We start from the raw sequence: 26,788 nt of genomic DNA, 5'->3' as shown, positions 1-26,788 counted from the left end.
GGTGCCTGGAAACAAACTAGTTAGAAATTGTTACATAAAATTAGATGAAATTTTGAAAGAGAAAGAACTTTTAAAATCAAAACCAGAAAAATATCCTTTCCAGAAAAAACACATCAGTGTAGTGACCACAGTCCTCTTGACATAAGTAATCCTGACTACAGTCAGAGACTTGAAAATTAATCTACAGCTCTATGTCTGGGATGAAGATCGCTTGCTCCCTATTTTACACACACATGGAAGTAAATGCACACAGAGAGTTAGAAAGTTTTAGATTAATTCTTGAAAAGGATAAATATCAATTCTCATGAAGGATAGAGAAAAAATAACGTTTCATAGAGAGGGGAAGGCAATACATAAGTTGTCTGGCTTCAGTGAGTCAACGACACCTTCAGCTGCTCAGAACATGGTACACTTTACATACTGTCTTTATGATCAAACTTTATTCGTTTTTGAAAGGGGACAAGCAAGAGAAGCTGTAGGAGACATCAGGCCTGTGAAAATGTTATAGGATATGATGTTGCATTTCTAATACATTTTTGTAAGAAATACGGTATTACGATGCTATAAATATGTTTGCCGAGAGTGAGAGCGTACTTGCACTATTGTGGAAGGAAACATTTGAGACAAGCAAGATGAATGAAGACTTCCTGGTTTTCTATCTTACCTTGACAGAGCTGCTGCTCGCTTTCATATTCTCTATTTCTAGTGTTAGTGCTCCTGCCCCCAAAGCACCTCAAAGCATGAATACATTTGCTAGAAACTATTAATAATAAAACTGCTTCTCCTTCTTTCCCAATCAGGTGAAACATAATTATCAGTTTCATCTTTTAATGGGGACACTGTATGGGTAGCCTCATTAGCAAAACTGTTTAGTAAAGCAATAAAATAATGCCAGGCTCTACTCTTTATAGCTTCTGATTAGAAAAAGCATCACATCTCATGAGCAATTTATAGCTCATCAGTCTCAAAACACACAGGAAATAAATTATAAGGATGAGCTTAGAGAGAAGCTTTTAAGCTTGATCTTCAAGACAGGAAACAAAATAATAATTGTAATAGTAACTGAAGTCTCTAAACATTAATAGATGATCTCAGCATGCTTGATATAGAATACTCCATTCAAATACAATACTTCTGTACTTTGTATTAATTCCACCACGCCTGATGTTCTTATTTGTTTACACTGTCTAACAGCATACAATCTTTTAAAGTATCTAGCTGTATAAACTTCTGTGAGACAGAAAGTGCTATTAGCCCTGTTTTGCAGACAAGAAACTGAGGCGCAAAGGCCATTTTGTCTGAAACCCCAGGAAAAGCTACCGGCCTTTACAAATAATAAGTGATCCCGGTTCTGCTTCTGCTAATCTTTGTACCCATCATAACACAAAAACAAATGGCATAAAGATAAAAAAAGTTTAAATTCTAAGAATTTATATATCTCCTAGAAATGGTACCCTCTGGTCTCAAAAGCGGTATAAAACATGAAGGCACCAAGAGGCAAGATATTCTTCGGAACGATCTTTTACCTGATCTCGGTCTAAATAAGGTGTATTTGTTTACTGCCAAAGTGTCTTACCAACTTTACTCTTAATTCTTGCTTTAAGGCAGAAGACCAAAACATACAAAAGGTTAGGCAGATACTTGTTGAGTTTGCCAGCTTTGTACAATACTGACATTTTTTATTAGCACAGTTTTATTCACAATTTATGACAAAATCACATGCAATTTAGAATGGCATTTCTGTTTGTTAAAAAACAAAACAACGTAGTAAAACATTAAATTACCAAAGATTCTTCCAAGATACTGAAAGAAGATTAATTAAAACTTGCTAAGTTCGAGGCCTAGCACATATAAGTATGCAGATATAACATATCTAAGGTCTACTGTTTAGGAGGATCCATGTGAAAAAAAAAAACAAAACTGCTCAAATAAAACCGGTATGTCCATCAAAAAGGATTCAGCACCAAAAATTAAATGAATCAGTAGGATTATCTCATGAGTAGAGTGAAAATTTAAAAAAAAAAAAAAAAATCTCTATACATTATGATCCTGAGACATTCAAGTGATTTGTAAAGTAAATTATAAAACGTGTTTCGTAAGCATACACTAGATATCTGAAGATTCAAGGAGGCTGAATAAAAAAGGAAACAAACAAAAATGGATTGAGTCCTTTAGCAAAGAAAAGCTGAACTGCAAAGGAAAGGCATCTCTATGACAATTTGTCAAAAACTATATATGCATCTAGATCTATGCATAGAACTGTGGATTCTAATTCTTAGAGATTCCCTGCCCCCGAAACTTAGTTAAAATAGCTTTTATCTGTACAGGGTAAGCAAAATAGGATTCCAGGCAAGAAGAATAGATATTCAGAGTCTGAGATAATTATCAGGTTTAAGAAATTAATGAACTTTTAGAGGTCAAAACTAAAAAAACCAAAAAGGCTTCTTGTTTATTCTCAGGATAACGATTTCTCAGTTACATTTATGGTTCGGAAATTTCAGTCTTTAGATATTTATCACTTTTACTTTATTTTAATCATAGAGATCTATCCAAAATGTCTGTGAGAGAGTGCATATTCCAGATCATAGCTGAAGACATTAATTAAGCATTCTGCTGAAATCTCCAGGCGGGCTGATAAATTAGCAGAACCCTTGGCCTCATTTTAAGGAAAGGAAGGAAAAGAAGAGGAATAGCTTGATTAGTAGAAGAGAGAAATTTGTTATACCAACAACAACATGATGCAATTAGAACAGGCTTTTACAATGAAATTTGCAGTACTGGGGACGTAACTTTAATACTATTTGTGGTTTTGAGGTTATACTTTAGCTTATTCCAGCTTAGTTTTACAGGAAAGGAATCCCGTTTGCATGCTGCCAGTGTGTGTACCAAAGGACAGTATTTAGAAAACTGAAATGCTAAATGTGACAATATGGATCAGAGGCGATTCTGTTTTGAAGAACTAGAATCACATTTGAAAAGGACTGCAAGATGAAGATGAATTTCCGAGAAAGTATACCCAGCTACTGGGAAATGAGTCTTTGACTTGCAATTTATCTTGAAGGACAAATGTTAAATTGAACTATACAAATAAATAAGTCATTAAAATGTTTGGTTTCATTTTAAAATTATTATTAAATTACTACAGCAAAACTATTAAAATCACAGATCTGCTGAACATCAAAATAATGGTGAAGTGTCTATTGACCTTCATACAATTAAGGGAAACATTCATATGCTTAATATTTTTTAATTATTTGATCTAAGAGTAGTATGCATTAAGGGATAAGTAATGCAACAGCAAAGTTTTTGTTCATGAAGTGGAATTTGACCCAAGTGTTCAATTAAATGTTTCTCATTTCACACAGAAACCCATATAGAAGAAAATGGTAATATCAGACAGTCTGAAGCAAGTCTCTCCATGTACCTCATAAAGGATAATTTCATAACTGTGTTAAGAGAGCTGAAGGGCTTGGGACTCTTTTGCCTGGCAGGAGTGTTTTTCAGGCTAAAGTTGAGGCATGCGTTAGATTCTAGCTTGGCCTCATCCACAGCTGAGACTTGGTTAATGTTTATTTATCTATTTGCTGTGTTCCAAGTTTGAACTTGGTTTATTCAATGGAAAGAAATTTAGCAGGAAGGCTATACTACACTGGACGCATCTGCAACTCCTTTTCAATTATGCAGCACACCTTGTGATCCTGGCCCAAACATCATGCATACCAGATATCCTTAGTCTATGTCCTTAGGTGGTTCCTTTGTAGAAACTGAGGTAGACAGGAAATAAGAAGGTGGTTGGCACCCACCTGGTTCTCATTGCACTAAAAAATAGGCACATGTGCAAAATAAACAGTCCCTGAACTGAAAACTGGGTGGTGAGATTTAATAATATGGATGTACATAGATACCATCTTTTGAGTGCCAAACTCAAGGTCAAAAACAGATTTACGCCTGTTACTGCTACAGAAATACTCACATGCAACAACACGTTCTTTGTAGAATGTCTCATTAGGTACTGATTTATATTAGAATTCACACATAAAGCATCTGTGCCATGCTCACAGGGTGCCTCTTCCAATATTTTGATTGGCAATTACACCAAACTGCTGAAATCCACAGATAAAAACCCAGACCAATAAAAAAAACCCAAACCACCTGCAAACCTTAGAAAGGTACAGAACAAACAGCCAGAAATACAGAAATCCTAACACCAACTCTATTTGTAGTTAAGAACAGTTTTATATGCTCTTCTGAATCTGTGAAGAGAAATTGATAAATGTTAAAATGCTACGACCAAAGTATGAAGTTAAGAAAAACTGCAGTCTTCAATTGGGAGAATATAAACACGACTTCTTGCATACTGTACTGACAATATTTCAGACACTCATATCAATTTTCTCTGTTTTGCGTGGGAAAACTTTTGAAGCGTTTCAAGTTGTTTCTTTTCAACTAATGGGAGAAAGCATTTTGAGCAGGTAAGTAGCATAGCTAAGTATAAACACTGTTTTTTCCCCCAACATACCTGTCTTTTCCATATACTTACCTGAATTTTTCTCTAGCATTCAATCATCATCATTAAATATAAGATAAAGAAGCACCACTTCATCCTTGCATCAGCTGCTTTCAGGGAATCCCAGCACCTATCTGTGCAGCATAGGAGTTATACCAATTCATACGTTAACACACAATTTTCGTCACTTGCATAAGAACAAAATTATATCGTCCTCATTCATGCTGAAAAATCAACGAAGCTACTCCAAAAATTAGTGTACAATTCAATATGATCCACAGTGTTTCAAAAAACCACTGCGTGCTAGAGGAGGATATCTTTTAAGAGAAGCAGCACCTGCTTCTTAACACTGTAGTATCCCAGACCTAAATAATCATAATGATGTTTTTACTAAACATTGTTTTTTTAAAACAAATTTTCTGCTTGTAGAATGTACAGTAGTTGCTCCTGCAAGAAGCTGATCCACTTTCTGCATTCTCTGTGCCAGTGTTTTCGCTCAGCTTGTCAGGAGAGTTAACTGAGATTCCAAAATGCCTACGCTTTATTAAAATGACAACACGAGTATGAAGCACTTTCTTTCTGGGATTTTGTATTTACTTAGTTTATTCAGAAAGAGACACTACATATTTATAGAAAGATTCTAATCTGGTGAACAACGATGGAGAAACCCAGAGACAAAATTAAACTTTGTCCAAACCTGACATTTATATACTGATCCTACATGAGAAAAAAAAAAAAAAAAATCTTTCCAGCCATTCCATACTCTTAGTCTAAACTTCAGTTTTCCTTTCTACTAAAAATGATTATTGCATCTTTCGTGTAAATCGCTATTGGAGTGCCAATTATAGTATCAACACAGATTTCACTTTTGCTAATGAGAACTATGTACAATAACTTTGTATTTTCAGAAATTACTCAGGCTCCAGACCAAAGGAAAATTCACCGTCACCAGCCTACATCCATGCTACTGCAATTACCACATACACTTGCATAGACTTCAGCAAGATTATGCACTGTAGTAGCTGGTGCAGAATTGTGCATGACAGATTGCCGCCCTAAATTAAACTTTGTGAATTACAGTTACTTTCTTTGCAGAGCAACTGATTCGAATTCAGCTAAAGATACAAATAAGCCTCTGGCTGGAGCCCAATAGCCAACTTTCCTGTAAATCCCCAGCTGTTGTTGTGCAGTCATAATGCTGAAACCATAATTACCAATTCCAGTACAGGATGCTAACTTGTTCAGCTGCTTCCCTTATAAGACTTCTGCTTTCCTTGAGAGTTTTCATTATCCCAACCCCACCCATGATTTCTAACATCTATAGTCTGAAGTTATTGTAGTGTTTATTTCCAAATGAATTTAAAAAAAAAAAATTAAAATAATCTTACCCTTAATTTGTGTTTATGAGACAAATAAGACATCACGCAGCAATGCACTAGTTTACTATTTTAAGGTTTTATTTTTTAATTTAAAGTTTTTATATGGCTTGGAGATTTCTCCTTGAAAAACTTACTTAGTTACCACCTTAATTTTCTGAAGTTCAATTCTAAGCTTTTTTTAAAAAACCCTCATAGTAAATCATCAGAGCCTGATCAAGACTGAGCGTTGAAAATCTAACTAAATATAGAAATAGTTCTTCTGTCTGCAGGTTAGAGTGCATATTGCTGCAATAGCAGAGTTTTAAAACGTAACATAGACAACACTATGCTCACATTTCTAGAGCAGATGTAGGCCCAAGGTTATTACAAAGAGGACTGCACAGAATGATGTTTATTCCAGATATCGAGTAGGCAGCCTTACACAGCTATAACAAAGAAGATGTACAAAAACAACAACAAAAAAAGATAAATCAACTTGGTCAGCCCTTAAAAAAAATCTAGGAACTATTTTTTTCAAGAACACAAGAGACACTGGATGCTTGCTTCGGTTGAAGAACTACTTTACATCATGGATGCATTTGGTAAAAGGAGATAACCCATCAGGATATTAACTGGAATATAGTTGGGACAGATCCTTACATAGAGGAAGCTCTGGATACTTTCAAGCAGACCATAGAGTTTTTTTGAAACAGCTTTTGATAATATCTTATGATGTAACAAATGGGAACAACTGAACATTTTGGTCACCTGCAAATGAGTAGAGTATGTTGATATCAAAAGCATATATTTTACTAATGTACAAATCATACAAAAATTTCATTAAAAAAACCTGGAATATGGAAAATGTCAATGCTTATCTACAAAACCCACCAGAAATTACACTTGAGAAAGGACAGTATAATTACATCCAAAGTTAGAAAGAGGAAGAAAGCATAGAATACGTTAATTTGATCAAACTCAATATTTCAGGCTACTTGTTAAAAACTAGAAGTTACAATTTTCAGGTGATTTTTTATTTGAAATTTTAATATCTTTTAATAAAATGAGTTCAAAGGAAGTCACTAATACACTTGGTGATGAAAAGAATATAAATTGGCTTTGTGCAATTATTTTATGTTATTAGGATGTTCTCCAAGTCAGCAAGGCTTTCAACTAATGTTAGTGTTACTTATCACTCTTGGATGCAGGTCAGTGTCAAAATATGGTCCTTGTTATGGAATAATCAATGCTTCCATTTTATTTCCTCAAATAATAAATTTGAAACTGCTTTGAAGTAACAATGTTAGCAAAGATTCAAGAGCATAATCTGTAAAATGATGAAACGTAGCACTTAGTTATTTTGCATCTAAAAAGGAGAATGATTTTTATGGAGGGATTGAATTAACCACATATTGAAGATATATAAGCAAAAAATGTAACCGATGTGTTTCTTGCACAGCCTAAAAAGCAAAAAGGAAAAGGATAGTTTTTATTCTAAAATACATTATTTGTTGTGCCTACAAATATTTTAGTAATTCGTGCTACTTTATTATAACGCTTGTATTTTAACTTGATACTTCCTCATTACACGTAATGTTGCTGCCACATTGCTTCCTAAAACTGATGGACGTTCAGCAGGTTTCCTGAGAAATTGATGTGGCAGCACAAAAAAAATGAAATTTTAAAGTCATTGAGGGAGGGATTTCAGAATATATAAAAGAGATTGAAGTTTAAGTCACAGTATTAGATGGATGGGAACCTCCTTTAAGTAAAAGCAAAAAATTAAACAAAAAAAATACTCTGTTAAATCGTTTTCAAAGCAACAAATTGAATTGCTGGTGACAAGTTGGTTCTGAAACTAAAGGTTTATAGAATGATATATTTCTTATGACAAAAGGCTGCATAATATAAACTCAGAAAACATGCTTGCTATCTGGAATAAAAGGCTTCAGTTCTTAAGACTGACCAGTAATTTTAAAGTGATACGCATAAATATGCAAGTTGCATATGAACGCTCCTATATAAAAAAAAAAAGAAAAATGAATGTTCAGCATTCATATGAATCGGTAAAATCCAACTTGTTTCTTACTTAATAGCAAGAAATACAATGTTCATTTCAAGCAGAAGATGGACAGTATTATAAATGCAATCTTTACGATATTTTTTTGCGGCAGTCAGCTATCAGAGGCTGTGAAAGAACAAGCGATTTGTCCCCTTAAGAGAGCAATGCTGTCCCAATCAGGGACTGTCAAAACAGATGTGATGATTGCACTATATCTTATCCTGTGAATTTCAAGCCAGGGAGTCAAGGTAAGAGTCATTCTTATTTTTTCATCTTATACTTTAGAATATAAATTAATTTTCTATATTATCATGTAAGACAGCAAACTGTGTGCAGTGTCCCCAAAAATATGGTGTTTCTCAACAGTTAGAATGCAATTTTCTTTCCCTGATTAGAATTTTTTTTTGTCCTGATACAGTACAGAAATGCTAAGAACAATAACAGGAAAAAACCTTCAGCCCTTAGTCTAATCCAGGTCTGGTAAATTACATAAATACGTAGAAGAATTATTTTTTCTAAACTGTCTCATCAGATTCTGGAAGTAAGCTTCTATAACTTTACTGCAAATGTCATTAAAAGAAAAATTGCTTCTGAAGTTCTATTTGACCACTCACATCTCCTTTAGCCTAACAAGCAGATTTTGGGTTTGAACTTTATTGATATTTATTTTTGCAGATTATGAATGGTTTATCTACATTACGTAATATAATTTAAAATTATTTTTAAAGTGAGAAACGTCATGTAAAACACAAAGTATACTGAATGCAAAGCTGACCAAGTAAAAGAGGACTGTAATAATTTTGTTTCATTTCAAGGTAAGAATATTTTTTGTATCTAATGGGTAAAACTAGTTTTTTAAATCAAGTTGTGCTTCTAGAAATTACACATTCAAACTTTAGGACACCAACTTCTATTTCAGAATGAATACCTTGAAAATCTTTCTTATATTAATTTTCAAAGCGTTATCTTTGAAGTTATGATTTATTACCCTTGATAATTTTGAGATTTATCTGATATGAAACAAGAAAAATTAATGTTATTAACGAGTTGGAAAGAATTAAAACTCTGCACAGTTAAAACTGCATAGCTTTCATCATTTTTCTTGTTCTCTTTTGCTTCTAGAAATTACTTGTTTGTACACTCCTCCACCTAGTTTTGTATAATATGCAAACTTACTGAGAGTGTACCGTGAAGGTCCAGGTCATTAATGAAGAAATTAAATAATCTTGTCCTCAGTTCAGACTGCATGACTCTACCAGCAGCGTCTGTCCTTCAGCTGAGCTACGTGCCAGAGGTCACCGCCCTTTAAGCCCAGCAGTTCAGCCAGTTTTCAGCCCACCTCACTGTCCTTTCCTGACGTGTGCATCATCAGTTTGTCTAAGAGCATGTGATGGGAGACTGGGTCAAAAGCCTTGTTAAAGGCAAGATTAACAATATTAGCTGTCTTTATCCACCATCTACACTTTGTTGTAGATGGCTGTCGGGTTGCTCAGGCACGATCTCTCCTTCAGAAATCCATGCTGACAACTCCCAACCACATACTACATCAATATTCTTTTCTGTTATAACTTTGCTACATGAATACTTTTTTTTTCCATCGAGTTTGGTTATGAAGTAGATCTCCTTCTAACTTAAACATGCTGTTTACAATGTTTTTTTTTTTTAATTTTTCTCTGCCTACCAAAGGCCTACAAGGGAAGGCATTGCACTGCCCGACTCGTTAGAAATACATTTCAAATTATCTCAGCAGCCCTCAAGCCAGGGCTAACAAACTAGCAGTATTTTGGGGAGATAAAATTATGCTATGAACTTTGTACTTAATGGTTTACATGGATATCTTCCCCCCCAACAACTCCCATTTTTTTTTTTTCACCTCAGTTTTATCTGTGCATCCATATAGAGGAGCAAAAATTAAGCTCTCTCTTAAATTTATAAAATGGGATGCAAAGGATAAATGTTCTCCATGAAGAAACAAGAGCAGGTTTCTGCATGAAGAAAAAAAAAGGAAACCAGAAATTTTTCTCCTTTTAAAATCACTTGTATGTCATCTGCTTTTACATTCCTGTTTTGGACCAGATTTTCCATGGAAATATTACTAATTTTTCTTAATTTTAAACATAAAGGATTTCTTTAGGTAATTGCTTAGCCTCTGTAAATTCTAACTACATAATTTTAAAGTTATTCAGGAAAAAAAATGGTCATTCTTCATTTTAAGAGGTTAAACCAGCTCAAACCAAATTGACTTTGAATGAGTATTAGGGTCAGACACAAGACATGATGAACATCAAACTGAAATATCACATGGCTTCATTGAAATTTGCCCCATTGGTAAACAGAACTATTACATGAATGAAGTACTTGGAAAACTGAAAATTCAATGATACCAAAACCAACAACAAAGCCCAGAGCAACCTTTTCTACTTCATTAACTTTCCCACATCCTTCTGAACAAGTGTTCTCAAATCAAATTTAGTTCCTCAAGCTGGTGTAAAATTGGGTGGATGTGGGCCACTCATGACTTTATTCATGAGCTGTAATCAACCAAAGTAAAAGGTTTGGGTAATATTAACTCAGAATTTTCAGTATAAAAAGCAGAGATCCTCCTTGGCCGAAAAATAAGTTAGAGTAATAATAAGAGTACAGGTTGAAATGAAAAAAATGATGTGTTCAGAAGATAGAGTTGTTCAGTTGGATGACTCCCAGACAGGTTTCAGTGAAGTACAGCTAATCAAGGGCAAAATCAAGAATCATGAAATTCTTATCAGCTGCCAGTGAAAAGCAAGCACAGCCAACTCAATTTGAGAGTGGCAGCCCCTACAGAGACCACCAACAAAGAGTGACTTGTCCCATGGCAAAGCTTGTGATTAGGAAAACCTTATATCTTGTTCATAGCCAATAAAGTGACACTGAGCTTTCAATACATTGGAACTACATCATGCTGAGAGCCAAAATGACTTAGGGTGTCCTTTATGCCATAATAACAACTTTATTCTCAGTGACAGGTGAGTGGTCCCAAGGGCAAGGCTGAAGAGTAGGGATCAGAAAAAATTAACTGGGGAGCATTTCAGATTTTATCTGAGAGGATTGTGACATGTAGGTGCAGGAACAAGCATTGCACTTCACACTGAGCAATAAAAGTGGCAGAATCTTAGGCGCCTTTGTGATTTTTCGGATAGTACAAAAAAGGTGAGCAATGAGATCTCCCAGTTGGAGTTTCTCTGATACCTATATACCTCAGTAGTCGTAGGACTGCAGGACTCTCAAGCAGAAAAGAGAGTGAATATAGCAAACATCTTGACCTTGAACTTTTAGAAGAATAAGTTTCAGGAGAGGGTGGGGGAACAAGTTCCCAGAATCAACAAAGACTTGCAGGACCTTGCAAGAGATTCTGAACATCTTGCAAGAAGATAAGACTTTGGAAACTACAGCCCAGTCAGTCTCAGTTCAGTTCCTAGGAAGATTATGGAGGGATTCCCTCTGAAAATCACTGCGAAGTAGATGAAGGAAAAGAAGGCAATTGGATAAAAATGATCATGGGTTGAGTAAGGGCACCTGATTTGGTGCTTTTATAATGAGAAGACTGGCTCAATGGACAAGAGCAGCGATTGTCCTTCCTCAACTTCAGAAAGGCTTTTGATGTGTTTTCCTATGTTGATTCTTTATAACCCTGTCACAGAGAGAAGCTTAACAAAGGCATTCTCTCAGAAAAAGAATCTGTGGTTCTCAGAAAGGCATCTAAGGCCCAAATATAAACCCAAACGTGTGCAGTGTGCTCAGTGGAATTGACAAAGGTTAATTCTATGTTTATAATTATACACACTTAGAGAGACAGTGAAGAAATAATTGTAAAATTGTTTTTGCCAAAATTGATTCAGGTTTGGAAATAAAACAAAGTAAAATAAAACTTTCTTAATATTTATTCAGATATTCAGTCTCCAGAGTGAAAAACTGGAAAGAAATACCTGGAAGAAGTTCTGCTTTGAAATACCTACAATTTCTTAGTTCTCATACAACTGTATATTTCAAAATACAAGATAGAGAATTTTCAGTTTCCTGTGTTCAGTTACAAGTTTATATGCATTCAGTGCTTCTTGTTTTCTAGACCTTTTTCTAATGACTTCTAACTAAAGCATTAAATTTTGTGTTCTCTAGGATATCTCTGGGAAACGCACGCTCTCTAAGTTCAGAGCATACACTCTTAACCTTGTCAATTGTACAGAAAAAACATTGCAATTCCCCCTAGTTTAAGGGACAATGAGTTACTTATCTTCAATGGAAACCACTTAACAAAGTGAAAACTTTATTTCCTTCAGCCCTTAAGTGTTGTATGTGTGAACGAAAACGATCAATACAGCCAAGAATATATTCGCAAGAAAACACCATGAACTCTTTTTATTTTTATATTACAAACTAAGAAAACTGTACCTTGATTGATTCCATTCACATACGCAGTAGTACGGATGCAGTAGTAGGGTGATAAAGAAATTTAATTCAGAAGAACTGAACTACTGTAATCATTCAGATTATTTTAATATGTATTTGATTTCATACATCTTATTAACGTTACACTACAAATAATGTAGTTTGCGTTGTTTCGTTGCATCGTATCAATGCGAATGATATAAACATGGCAAATAAAACATTGTCTAGATGAAATTTACTGGTTTCAGGTTAGCATTTTGAGCTAAAGTATACAATTAGACCAGACATAGTCAAAATTAAATTCTCAGTAAAATTCAACTCATAGAGTATGTGTACCCTTTGTTTCAGGGATATAAAGATGTCAATTCAGGAACAAATAAGCCCTTATCTGCTCAGGCTCTGATGTATCAGTTCAAATTCTGATATGCAGTTAAGTCATTTGTTGAAAATACAGAAGTTTTTTTTTTGTTTGTGCAACCATGCAATTTTGGGTAGGAACATGTGGTTCTGCGGACACCACTAATTGGACAGTAGAAAGGACAAAGCAAGAGGAGCAAGGTTAGTGAAACAGCACTCTCTGGGCAGCCTTATTTACACATTTTTTACAGGCAAAACGGGAATGAATACTCAGTTTACCCAAGACCTAGATTTTTCATTGCTACTTTTTGATAGAAAATTGAATATTGACAGAAGAAAATACCACTAGAAGGGGTTTTTGTTTGTTTGTTTTTAAGAATTCATGCATTTGTTCTCTGACTTAACATATTTTAGTATTTACTTTTAATATGCAGGGGTTTAATGAAGCAATCACAAGATAAAAGGCAATTTTTCAACCTTTATACAAACTTCAATCCATCTCTTTTGATAAAGGCAGCTTAAGGTCTGCATTTAACCTTGAATAAATTATCTTATTTGGGGATCCGGGTATGCTGCAGGTAAAAGTGGTGGTTTCAGCATCTGTAAGCATACGTGAAATAGCAAACGTAGCCACACTTCACAATTGAATTGCTCCAGCAGAGTTTAGCCTAGTTACTCAACAGACTCTCTGAGACTGTTATCAGAAGTGGTTCACTATCAGACTCAGAGGTGAATCCTGTGCGATCAGTGAACTTCTTTATCAGCTCCAGATCTACCTAACTAAAAGATAGCTCCAGCATACGCATAAGGACTCCACTCATGCCTCGTGGCTGTAATAGAGCACACCTGCTGCTGTCCCCTGTTACTAATACCGTTAGTCCTCCCACCTAACTCTGCTCTGTGCTGACTAACGGAAAAGCAGCGATACCTTGACCTGCAGGCTGAGTGCCTTACAGGGAGGCCTCCCAGAGGCCATTCTACAAACCGTGTCACCAGCGCAGAGGAAATACACCCATTCCACAGGTTTATTATTATTAATATGCTACAAGTAATATCAAGAATTAATTCAACGATGTCACTTTAACATGTGTTCAATTTTCTTCTGGAGGAAAAGAGTAAGTTTGCTTAAAGAGTAAGCTCTCCTTTTAGAAAATAAATAAGAAACATATGCATGTAAAAGACTGCAAAAACGTCGGTTTCAAATGAGTTTTTGATTCCAGGGTACGTTTTAACTCCTGTATCATCAAACTTAAATCATTACTGCTTCCACAGAAGAGGCAGGGAAAAGCATTCCCCTTTCTATCACCCAAAGTGAACGCTAATGGCTGGTAAGCAGGGTAGCTCTTCAGAATCTACTGTCTGCATTGAACAGGTCTCCACTGGCTCTAACGAGAGCTCAGACAACCTGGCTCACTCTTAGATTTCTACAGCACTGAGGTCCATTCTGTAAATGACAAAAAGAGCTAATGTCACATGTAGATGCCGCGCACCTGCGGAAACACCATGCAAAGACATCAGGCCGTAAAGCTTAATACAGCTCCAGACAGTTTTTCCATCATTCCCTCATGACATTCACATTTGCATACACCACAAATTACTGAAATTTTAGCACAACAACCACTGAGCAACTTGGCAAGAAACTGGAATGTGAACATAGTTCACAAACGCTGCTAGATGAGAACCAAGTCCATATACATACCACTTTTTTATCTAGTGTTTTAACGTTAGTAGATATAAGTAGACCCGCAACACCAAAAATACTTTAGTTGAAATACTTTGTCCAGTTAATGACTAACTCTATCTCTTCTGATGGGTTTAGTGCACTTACTGACAGGTCCATCTGTATTTCAGGAGTCTCACAGGACTAGTATGACCTTGTATTAGGCTACTGGTAGAGTTTGCATCCTGTTCCTTTACAGTAGTTACACTTGTGTGCATTTTTTTCCTGAGATTTGTTAGCATCTTTGAGTGAAATTAGGACCCTACTTGAGTTTCTCATTACTCTCACTTGAAACAAAACTTTCCATGTTTACTTTAACAGAACCAGTGTTCTGCAATATGAAGACCTGTGCCAGCAAATATCCCAAATCATAACTCTCAGACACAGTAGCAGGACACGGAACAATAGACACCATCCATCCACAGAAGAGAACTGAGAAAAAATGCACAGACCGTGACTAATATTCTGAAACTTCTAAGAAAAAGTATGCTCCTTGAAAGATTATACAGCCTGCAAATTTCACACCAGTTTCATAAAGTCTACTTATTGGAATATTCATACTAAAGAGGTACATGCTTTAGGCATGATTTTAAATGTAGGGGTTGTCCTAGATATTAAGGTCTAACAGAACACTTAAAATATTTATATATAGATAAAAGACAAAATATTCTAGTTAAATATTAGAAATTTACAGAAACTACTTTAGAGGTGCCCACACCTTTCCATGGCAAGGTGGTTATACGAAAAAATAAACCCACAGTCAAAATTCCCTTTTGTAGATGCCTTTCCAATTTTAGAAGGCAGAATCTGGCCTTATCGATTCATTCTTGGTAGCAGTGTTTGGTACTTAAATGGTCTTTTATGTACATATACGTTGACTATCGGGTTGTTTCCCCCCGCAAACTTCTGATCGATATCAAAGCTATGATATTTGCCTTTATTTAGAAGTAATTCATAACTGAATGCTTGATTATAGATTTATCTTAGCTATTTATTAACATTTTCGGCTACTACTATAAAAGAAAGATTATGAACAAGATTTTGTAACAAATTATACGTCTAGTGAGTTGAAAAGTAAAAATCTGTTCAATGTAGTGATTAAAATTCGACATTGTTGGGGAATATAGTTAAATATTACAGAGTTTTTTATTACCTAGGACAATATTGCTACTCTGTTAAATGTTGAAAAAAATCTTAGTTTTACAGAAAAAGAGGACAAAAAGACTACCTCACATAATTATTAACACAAGAGTGAACAAATTAAGAAAAATGGGAAACTGTCATGATCTCATTTATGAATGTACTTAGTACTTTTGCTATATACATGGGAGACAGATTTCAACAGACAGAATTTTCCACAGAGGCATTTAGAGTAAACATACTTTTCATTCCTGTCAACTTTTGCAGTATGCATATTAAAATTCTTCACAGATGGTTGACTGAAAACCACCGTAACATTTCTCTCTGATCATAGGTCATCACTTGCATGGTAAAAAGAACTTAAGAGATTTTTAGTATTTCAAAATAATTTTTAAAATTCATCAATGATGTTAATATAAACAACATGTCTGAATCAAAATGAATGAGTTCAGATGAGCTACACTGAATTTCTGAATACATAATATCTTGATTTTCTTTTTTCCTCTGCAACAACCTGCTCCTACATGATAAAACAATTACATTTAAGTGATATTAAAAATGCTTTGCTTTGAAAAATTAAATCGTATAGACATTATTCAGTTTAGCAAGATTGCTTGTACTGAGGAAAAAAAAAAAAAAAAAAGAAAGAAGAAAGAAAAAAAAATCACATTAGTTAATACCAAAAAGAATTTAAGCATATACAAACCCATTCCTTATTTCACTGCATTTTGCACATATCACCAATCTTGTTTTTCTGGAGTTCACATCAAATGGAGAGTCAAATATTTCATTCCCAGTGCTGAGGTCATTTGAAGTGTAAATATAAATGCTTTGAATCTCCTTTCTTTAGGAAAAGACATTTCTTTTAAGTGGCAAGCAAGGTTTCAGGAAAAAAAAAAAAATCATTTTTGACATGAAGGAAGTTTTCACTGTTAAGGTATTCTCAAAACAAACCTCTACTGATTGCTAACTTGAACGGTGTAAGAACGAAACTTTGCAGTTTGAGACTGAAGAGAATAATTTACATCAGCTGTAAATTAAGAAAACAAGATGAAAACCACCTACCTTTCGGGAATGGATTTCTTTCACGTATAGTGGAAGTAGAAATTCAGATATTCCTTCAAGTCGTATTCCTTTTTTAGTGACTCTCAAATTTCCCATTCCATCCTACAATCAATAATATATATATATTTTCACTTTAGGAAATAACCTTATCCAGAACAAGATGAAAAGAACACAGTAGCTGGCCTAATACCTAAAAATAATGAGTGCTGTCCTACTGTCCCCAAATCTCCTGATGATCTTAGACAAGAGCTAGATGGGAGGATTTATAGACAAAGCTTCACCTAGAATTGAGGTATTTAACTGTGCAGCTTGATGATGAACTGCCAATAGTATTCATTGGCTACACCTAACGCAGGGGTAGGTATGTAAATAACAATTTTTCCTTCACTGTAGAGGTGAAGTTAGATCTTCAAGTACAACTTCCAAGTCAAACAATTAATTAATTATCCCTAAAATATGTATGTAACATTTGGTAAAGCAATCTGGTATTTTTATGTAGTGAAATATTAGAAAAAAAGACTATGTCATTGTTATGTCTTGAATCAGCTGGTTTTGCTTTTCCCAACAATTAAAATACATAGGAGAATATCATATAAGAAGAAGGAAAAAGGGTTTTTTAATTAGTAATTGCTCATCACTACTAAAAGCGTGTTTCTGGTGAAAAGAACTTCAGAAATGTTGAGGGTTATTTCTGTTTGTTTTAGTTTATGTGAATACAAACAGAAAAGGGGTCATTGTAAAAATCTGGATGAAACAAGCAAACCAAATGATTCAATGTTTAATAAAATATAAGCATAGAAAAGTGGCATAAGAAGGCTTCAGCTGTATTTTTACAAGAAAAACAACGAAACCTGCTTCATACTTAAGAGACAGAATCATTTATCACACTGACTTTTTATCCCTGGATGCTTGTTACTGTATTCCTGACAGAAGTTAATCCTTCACCGAACAGCCAGTGGAATTTAACTTGATCCATTTAAGTGCAAAATTAGCAAATTTAACCTAATTGGTGATTAAATGTTTTGAAGCCATTGCTGATTCTAGTGTAGCAGAACAGGGAGAACTCGCATTTCTGCTCTGTTGGCTGAACTGTGACACTGAATTAAACGTTATACTCATCTAAAGATAGTGTAACCACAATACCTCTATAGCTATTTCCTTTGTAAAAATAAACAATGATGCCAATATGGCAGATATTTAATATTTGACACCACTGCATCCACATCTGAAGCAACTGTGAGAATCCTAATTCTTTAAGACAGCTAAAAGAATTCGATTTTATACAATGTAATTCAACTGATATCATTTCCCAAACACAAGGATATAGTGATCGATAGCTTTCCACACCATGACAGATTTGCAAAGAACATGCCGTTGGGAATCATGCCTTCACATGTCAGTTATAGGATTAGAAGTCTAAATGCCTATGACTACAAAACCAAAAACTACCAGAGTCAAAAAAATAAATATAAATGCTTTCCAAAGCAGAGAAAACATGGAATAACAAAAGCTACGGCTAAAGGCTATCTATAGTATAGAATATACTTGTTAAAGTAGTATGGCACAAACTTACAGACTCTGTAATAGTCCATATAATGTTAAGCAAAACTTGTAAATTATTACATAAAGCCAAGAACTGCCTTTTTGTTAGAATTATTTGCATTCAAACTATGTGTTTTGGTTTAACTCTGGGAGGCAACTGAGCACTACACAGCTGCTCGCTCATTCCCCCTCCTGGTGGGATGAGGGAGAGAATCAGAAGAGTGAAAATGAGGAAACTCGTGGCTTGAGATAAAGACAGCTTAGCAGGTAAAACAAAAGCTGTGCACGCCAGCAAAGCAAAATGAGGAATTCACTCCCCACTTCCATCGGCAGGCAGGTGTTCACCTCCAGGAAAGCAAGGCTCCATCACACATAATGGGCACTTGGGAAGACAAATGTCATAACTCTGAACATACCCACCTTCCGTCTTCTTCCCCCAACTTTATATACTGAGCATGATGTCATACGGTGTGGAATACCCCTGTGCTCAGTTGGGGTCAGCTGTCCCAGCTGTGTCCCCTCTCAACTTCTTGTGCACCCTCAGCCCACTTGGTAGTGGACTGGTGAGAGAAGCAGAAAAGGCCTTGACTCTGTGTGAGCACTGCTCAGCAGTGACTAAAACCTCCCTGTACTATCAACATTGTTTTCAGCACAAATTTGGAACATAGTCCCATACCACAAAAAAAAAAAAAAATTAACTCTATCCCAGCCAAAACCAGTACACTATTACAGCTGAATTATTAAATAATGCTTCTTAAAGAAGTGGTGCTATATTTTAAAATAATTATCTGAAATCAAGACATGAAATTTATCTACTAATCATTACACATATAAAACCTCAGGCATTTCTAGACTTTCTAACAAAGAATGCAACATGAGGCAGTGAAATGCTGGGGTTTCAACCCCAAGCCCCAAGTTAAGGCTGACATGTGGGTGATTCCCACAGCCCTTCCCAAGGGGGGTGAGTTTCCCTTTAGGCTTCCCTCCAGGGTGGGGCGGCCTGGCAGACAGAGCCATGGGGTAAAGGAGCCCCAGGGGTCCCGCATGAAGTAACCAAGGGTCAGGTGTCCCACGTAGGGAGAACAGCTGGGACCCCTGGCAGGAGGGGCAGTGTCTGTGTGTGAGGGGGATGCCCTGTGCAGAGTTCCCTGCTGGGGAAGGACCTCCCGCCTCCCTGGGACTGGGCTCCACTCAGCTCTGGCTTTGGTAAACGCGGGCTGTGCAGAGATTCAGTGTGTGGCTTCCTTGGTCTGATGTGTTTGGCTGGTTGACTCGGTTGTCTCCCGTCCCTTCTATGGGAGACTGCATGTCACCCTTTATCCCACCCACCGTTGGTCGTGTGGTGTCGTTGTTGGGGTCAGTGGGATTGATGTCCATTATGTATAACCTGACTGACTTGTTTGTGCCCCCAGCGCTCACCCATGTGCTGACCCTTCTGTATCAAATACAGTTTGGTTATTGGTTCATCTTCATGCTGGCTGTGTCCTTTGTGCTGGGCCTGATAATTGGCAAAACAGGCAGTGGTGCCTATTTTTGAAAAGAAAGTAAGATAAAGAAATTAAACTTTTATTTTCAATGTGAAATCTGCACTAATACCCATTGATTCTCAGTTTCAGCAATCCCATTTTCTATATATGCTATAGTAATGGCACATAAATTAATCATAGGAAAGAATTACCTGAGAAAAGGCCATGCTGATTTTGGCAGTGAATAAATATTCAACAAGAATTAGGTACCTATTTATTAACTTGGATATAAACACATTTTCTAATTGAAAATGCAAATTCAATATGTTGTTTTATCTGCTTCTGTGGAATATTTATAACTGACAGGCACAAAATAATACTATTCACAATAAAACCGGGAAAAAAAAAAAAAGAAAAAATACAAAGTCAAATTTCCAGAAAGCTGAAAATGTTGAAATAAGGGTTGCCTAGGAAACCTCCATCTGTTTGATCTTGCATGTCTGTGTATGATAAAGTGCATAATTATATGCAATATTTACACTCCTAAATCCCAGCTAATTCCACACAAGGTTGGCACTATTCTTAATTGGCAGCTACTCACTATTTTGATTTCACCTCATTATTTTCTTTGCTCTGCATTTACTGTAGCCTGTTAAAACCCTGCTTTGATGACACTTCTGTCAGTTTCCCTCTTGGCTTCCATTCTTGTAAGTGTTTATTACTGAAGTTACACAGTTCTTTGTGACTGTTAATTAATTTTCAAAATACTTTCAGTGTCTTTGTATCATGTGATACTGTTTATACACTACTGAAATGGAACCGAAGCACAGAAATTAATTTGTCCACTAATTTTTGATACTTATCATATTTTCTCTGCTTATTTTCATTAGTGGGAAGTTAATTTGCATAGAAAGTTTAAAATGCCAGAGTCTCAGAAACAAACAATAGAGCCTAACGCATCCATATAGGCTTTCTCTTTACAGTGATATTTCTAAGCCCTCATTCTTTAGTTCTTCAGCAGTGAGCTACCCACATAATAAAGTCCAACAGTTTGAATGCAGACAGACTTTGGACAGACAGAGCACTCTAATTTCAGCAAAATTACATTATTCAATGCGAGAATGTAGACACTACATTCTGGAGCATAAGCCACAAATGGTGTTACAAGATCTAAAACTGAAATAGGGTGCTGTGACCTTAATTGTTTGATAAATGCAATGAACTTCCAGAAAGTAAATTCCTGAAGTGTGTAATGACTAATACAAAATAAAACTGAATAGTAAACTAAAAAAAAAATTAGTCAAACATATACTACAATGTGCTTAACGAGGTTCTCCCCATTCAAAGAATGACTGTTCCGTACGTTTTCTGCATAAATAACTCCCCCTCCAGTTTAAGGAGAGGTTGGAATAAGAAGTTTCTTGTTTCATTGGGTTTTCAGAAGTAATGTATACTTGGTTAAAAAGTTATTAGGATTGAAAAGTTTAATCAGAGGAAGGTCCAGTCTTCTTGGTTCATTTAATGCACTTATGACCATGAAGATCAGTTTAAGTTTGGGACTCCCCCCAAAAAATGAAAATTAATATAATTTAAAACAGAACCACAGAAGTAGTCTGTCTTAAAACATACTTGCATCTTCCTGTGGATGTGATTTTGATGTAATATTTTTAGTTTAATTCATATTAGGCATTCCTTCTGCTAATTTTCCAAATAAACTGTCTAAATTACTGTAGGCTTTCCAGGCAATGAATACTCAGATTATCCTTAGTGTGATTTGATTTTATTCAAGTGTAAATATACACTTGAATGAAACTATTCCAGTACTTTCTAACAGTAAGTAAATGCTAAATTCACAAAATGGGGCTGGCTGGGATGGAGTTAAATTTCTTCATAGCAGCCTATATGGTGCTGTGCTTTGGATTTTTGGCTAACAGAGTGCTCATAACACACCGATACTTTTATTGCTGAACTGTGCTTGCGCAGCATCAAGCTTTTCTCTTTTTCCCCTGCTCTGCCCCCCAGTAATTAGAGTGGGGATAGGCAAGGAGTTGGGAAGGGACACAGCCAAAACAACTGACCGTAACTGGCCAAAGGGATATTTCAAGACCTGTAACATGATGCTCAGCAATAAAAAGTGGTGGCAGAGGAAGAAGCAGGGGTGAGAATGGGAATTGTCTTTCAAGGCAGCCACTGCTTGGAGACTGACTGGGCATCAGTCTGTTTGTGGTAGGTGGTGAGTGATTGTCTTTGTATCACTATTTATTTTATGAATATTTAATATTTATGATTATTCTTAGATTGTTATTCCATGTGTAACTTTCTCTTTTTCCCATACAAGAAGATAAAACAAAGTAACAGTGTCTCTGCCTCAGTAGTTTTGTTCTCGTCCCTATTTACGACACAAAGAAATCCCAACCCCTCATCTTTACACCCATAAATATATCTACCTTACAGATATTACTAAAAACCAAAATCATCACTATAAATGTTTTATGGCATTCTTACATTACATTTCAGTTATGAACATTAGAAATTTGAACAAGCAGCTATTAAAACCTTAAAATAGGATAACTAAACATTTATTATATGCTGTTGCTTGTTTCGTAACTGCAGCAACCTAGGATTAGTTTTACTGAGTTTGAACACTAAAGTCAATGAAATCCCAAACGATACACACTTATTTTAAATCTCTGATAAGGAGAGTATAAATTTGAATCAGAGTATATTAAAAAAAAAGAATTATGGCAGCCAAACAACTAACACTGACATTCAGAACTTTTTCAAGCTTTAGCCTGTATATAAATGGACAGAGATTCATGTTCTCTGGTCCTGTAAATGGTATATAAGATAGTCTGAAGTTAATTCACACTGTATTTAAACAGAGAGGATGATCTTTCAAAAGATTCAGTTCTTGACAATGTGTTGAAAATTCTTTGAGGGTGTACCATGTTCTATTTTTGCTCAATAAACTATCAAAGCAGCATGTTTTATGATAACTACAATTAGCAAAGCATATAACAGAACTATGAGTACTTCTCAGTAGTAGTGACAAGCCAGGAGAAGTTAAAACCACAATCTATCCTAACTAGTCCTGGACCACACATATTACTATGTAATGAAATGTGCTGTGCTTTTTTTTTTTTTTTTTTTAAATTTAATTATTCAAACACTAAAGCATTCTAAAGAACAATTACATAACGAATTCTATAGAAATTGTTGATAAACAAGAAGTGTGCAAGAACAAGGTTAGCAATCCACATGATAGCCAGCTCTCTGTGCCATACATGACAAGAACTGGAGACCTAGGACAGGATTCGCAGTACTGGCTTGGAAGATCTTTAAGCTACGGAAAGGGTGGGTTTGAAGCCAAGCTGTGAACTATTTCAGTTGGAAAGAACATTTCTTCTGGAGGACAGTAACTAATTCTTACAACTCAGTGTAGATCAAATAAAACCTCGTCACATGAGACTTGGATCAAATCCATATCGTTAATATTATAAAGGCCTGCAAGTCTATGGGTAGTACTGCTATGTGAAAGATGTGGAAGTGGAGAAAACACCTACAAGTCCTACTTAAGATCACAGAATTAAAAATTCCTTGGTCTGGAGAGAAGTAAGACAGTGTGATACAGCAGTTCAGAAAGTAAAACTCTCATTAAGTGAGTTGAAAACAGTTCTGCTAGATCCTCCAATAATTTGTCCAGGCATCTCACAAATGGGGCAGTTAAAAGGCAGCAAATGACCCTGTTAATGCAAGCTTTTTCCTTAGGATCATATACTTGAACTCACATCCACAAGCATAGGAAAAGTAAACTGAAGTGTTGGTTAATCTGAATTGACTAAATATGAATAATTAACATTTTGTATTTCATTTTGCATGGTGTTTTTCCCATTTTCCTTAATAAAATACACCAAATATGTGTTTCATTACAGCAGGAACAGCAAAGTAGTTAGTAGGTCAGGAAATCTATTATTATCATCAATAATATTCAAGTTTTTAAAAAGTTCTGCTTTTGTAGATACGCTATCACATATCTGATGTGATGTTCTGCTTGTTTTCTGAGTATATATTTAAACCCAGCCTCTGTCTCCAAAAGCTGACATTCTGAAGAGGGCTGAACAAAACATGGAGGGGAAAGAAAAAAAATTTTTAAAAATATGGAGTGTTTAAACAAAGTGCCTAAACACAATGTCCTATAAATTAATAAGCATTCACTGCCTGTTGCCTTGTAGGCATCATAGCAGATCTAAACATGAAAAGGAATGTGGATGATGTGGTTGCAGTGCTATGAAAGAGCACAAATGAAACATCTGTAAGTCTACAAAGACGCTATGCAAAAGGAAAAAAAATAAAGGTAAGGTATCAGAAGAAAAGTGGCTGAAGCAATAAAGCAGTGGTGAAAAATCAAGACAGAAAAAGAAAAGATATGATGGCACAAAAAGCAGATAATGCAGAGGCATACTGATGGGGACAATTAGGAAGATGAAAGACATTAGCAGCTACCTTGATAAAATGGAAGAGATACAAAGAAGGTTGTAAGGAAGACGACAAGGGAAATTATTTGTATTGTGTTCACACATACAAAAAGCTGGATTTCATAAAACAGAGTTGCAGCATAATTCCAGCTGGAGAAAAATAGTACTCGGACATTGTTATGGATGTACAATTGAAAGAAAAACTGTAGGTAGCTATAGTCGTGCATAAACAAAAAGGGTAACTGAAGTGCTAAGGCCTGGACAACAGGCTCAAGCCAGAGTTGACCTAGAGATGAATCCTGTATATTTTATAACCGATAACCATTGTGCTAGTGGGTATTGTGCTAGGTTATAACAAACCACCTCTGCTGATGTAAAAAGTGCTGAAGCATTGAGGCGTGAGAAACAGGCCCCAAGCCGAAGCTGCTAACTTAGTCTGCAATCATTAACAAAGTCTGTAACTCGTTAGGGAAAGATGCAGCTTAGACAGAATATAATCAGCAGTGAGGATGAAATGCTGAGAGAATGTTTCCAACTTCCCTTGTTCAGCCTGTTCAAGGCTGAGAACCCAAGTATCGGCCTTGTTAGAAACTCCCTTGGTGTCCCCCCCTGAGCCCTGGCCAGGCTTTGGGTGGAATCCAACAGGAGGATGAAACCAGAAATTTTCCACTCAAAACAAAGGTGCCCGCTCTTCTGGCTTGCTGATTTTGGGGTATATAAGGCTGGACCCGCTCACAGCGACTCTGTCAGCCTCACCTCCGGGTGGAGGCACCGCGTAGGATTTCCCCCTTGCCAGGACAGGCTCTGCAAACCCTCGCTGTGACCGGGGCTGCCCAGCCACTGCGGGGCTGGGGGATGGCAACGTATGCAAGCGGGGAGGGATCTTTCTTAATCGCTATTCTCTCTCTCAGGTAGTAATGATTCGATACATTACCCTGCATGATCTCCTAGTTGTTTAAGTGCATTATTCTGTCTTTTTTTACTGCATGTTTTCTGTATTACTCTGTTAAATTATTTAGTTATCACTAGTAAAATACACCTACTCTTTTCACTCTGGTGTCAGAGTTTAACTGGTATCCTTAATCAGCAAAACAGTAGTGCTATCAGCAATGAAAACAGTGTTGTTTTCCTGGATTACCAGGAAATATACCTGAATTTCTGAAGCCAAAAATAAAGGTAAAATGATAGAAAAAGATCCAGGAAAACACACCGGAATGTCAAAAATCTGGATTGATGGAAACATCTGCCTTAATCCATCTGCTGAAAATAATAGCTGACACTATGTAGATATCAGGGAAAAACTGGGGAAGAAGTTACTAGAGTACAGTGCAGCAATGTTTAAAGGGATACAGACTACGGAAAACATATTTAATTAGGAAAAATGTAGAACCTAACTATGCAATTCTTTTCCACCCAAATATCCAACATTCAGGAATTTAAACAAAAAAGACAAGATTTTCAGACCCATTGAACACCTGAAATTCCTACAGAAACTTCATGGTGAGAAGGATATGAAGTCTAGACCAAATAGTTTAGAAATGAGCAATCTTATACCTAACATCTCAAAGTTTTGGACATGAAACTAAAAATTTTCTTTATTCGGATGCATGTTCTCTGCTCTACTATTTTATTCAATGTTCTTTTGAATTCTTTTATTTGATTAATGTGTCATCAGACTAACAAAAACCAATTTCTATCCCAGTGAAGCCTCTTACAATCAATATTTAATGAGTCAGAAAATGAAGAACACTCCTTACAACTCCATACTTCCTGCAGGTGGAACGGAAGTATAAACGAGTCAGCAAATGGTAAATTTTAATCTCTGTAATCACCAGCAAAACTATTAAATAAGAGCTAGTGAAGGGTTTCTGGTCTATGTAGGGTCACAGTTACAGGACACCAGAAACCAGGTAAAGATAAGCAAAAAGACTGGAAACAGAAAACAGAGAGAGATGAGGTGATGAGGTAAAGAAGGTCTGTCCCTCATCCAAAGGTAAACATCAAAAAGTGGTAAATCCAGTAGGGTTATTCCCGTACTCATTAAGTTTCCCCTTCTTTCTTTCATTACATGAAGACAAATATTTCGCCACTTGGAATTTATTGAGTGCTAAAATAAATAAATAAATGTAAGTACATCAAGCAATGCAATTATGTCAGCAAATGTAAAAATAACTGAAAGGGGACCCAAGAGCAAGGTGGAAGAACACCCCCACCCATCAACTCCATACTGCTCCTGGACAAACATGATAATGGCTCATGTAACCGTACACAGAAAGGTGAACCTAACACCAGAGAAAGGACTGGATAGCAGAAGATTGTGTATATTGCTTTTAATTCTATTATTATTGGGAGAAAGCTGTAATAATTGCATGGTTTAGGTGATAAGTGTTAGTATTACTGTAACTGGACTAATAACACTATTTTAGTAGGACTTATTTTTTTTTAATTATACTCATAACTTATTTGGTGTGGGTGTGTTTATTTAGTCTACATAAACTACATAAACACAGGTTATTTAATCTGCTTCCCTGCCTTTGAGGCTTGGTTGTGATTTTGACACGACTATCTGAAGATAATTTAGTCGTGTTGAAAATTTAATCACACATTATCCTTGTATTTTATTTTTCAAATAAGTAGTTGCCTGACTTCAGAGAGAACAATGAAAAACTGTGTG

At 35.8% G+C, this 26,788-nt stretch overlaps 1 protein-coding gene across 1 annotated transcript in view; it reads right to left on the bottom strand.

The window, feature by feature from the left end:
• The window catches only part of SGCZ (sarcoglycan zeta), a 506,757-nt gene that overhangs the window by 107,774 nt on the left and 372,195 nt on the right, over positions 1-26,788 (bottom strand). The window contains exon 3 of the mRNA XM_074904117.1: positions 16,632-16,733. Within this exon, the coding sequence (XP_074760218.1) occupies positions 16,632-16,733 (102 nt within the window). The remainder of the gene's footprint in view (positions 1-16,631; positions 16,734-26,788) is intronic.

The sequence above is a fragment of the Athene noctua genome, chromosome 4 (genome assembly GCF_965140245.1).
Source record: "Athene noctua chromosome 4, bAthNoc1.hap1.1, whole genome shotgun sequence".
Taxonomy (NCBI): domain Eukaryota; kingdom Metazoa; phylum Chordata; class Aves; order Strigiformes; family Strigidae; genus Athene; species Athene noctua.
Note: the sequence above shows the minus strand (reverse complement) of the source record. Positions and strands in the feature narration are given on the sequence as shown.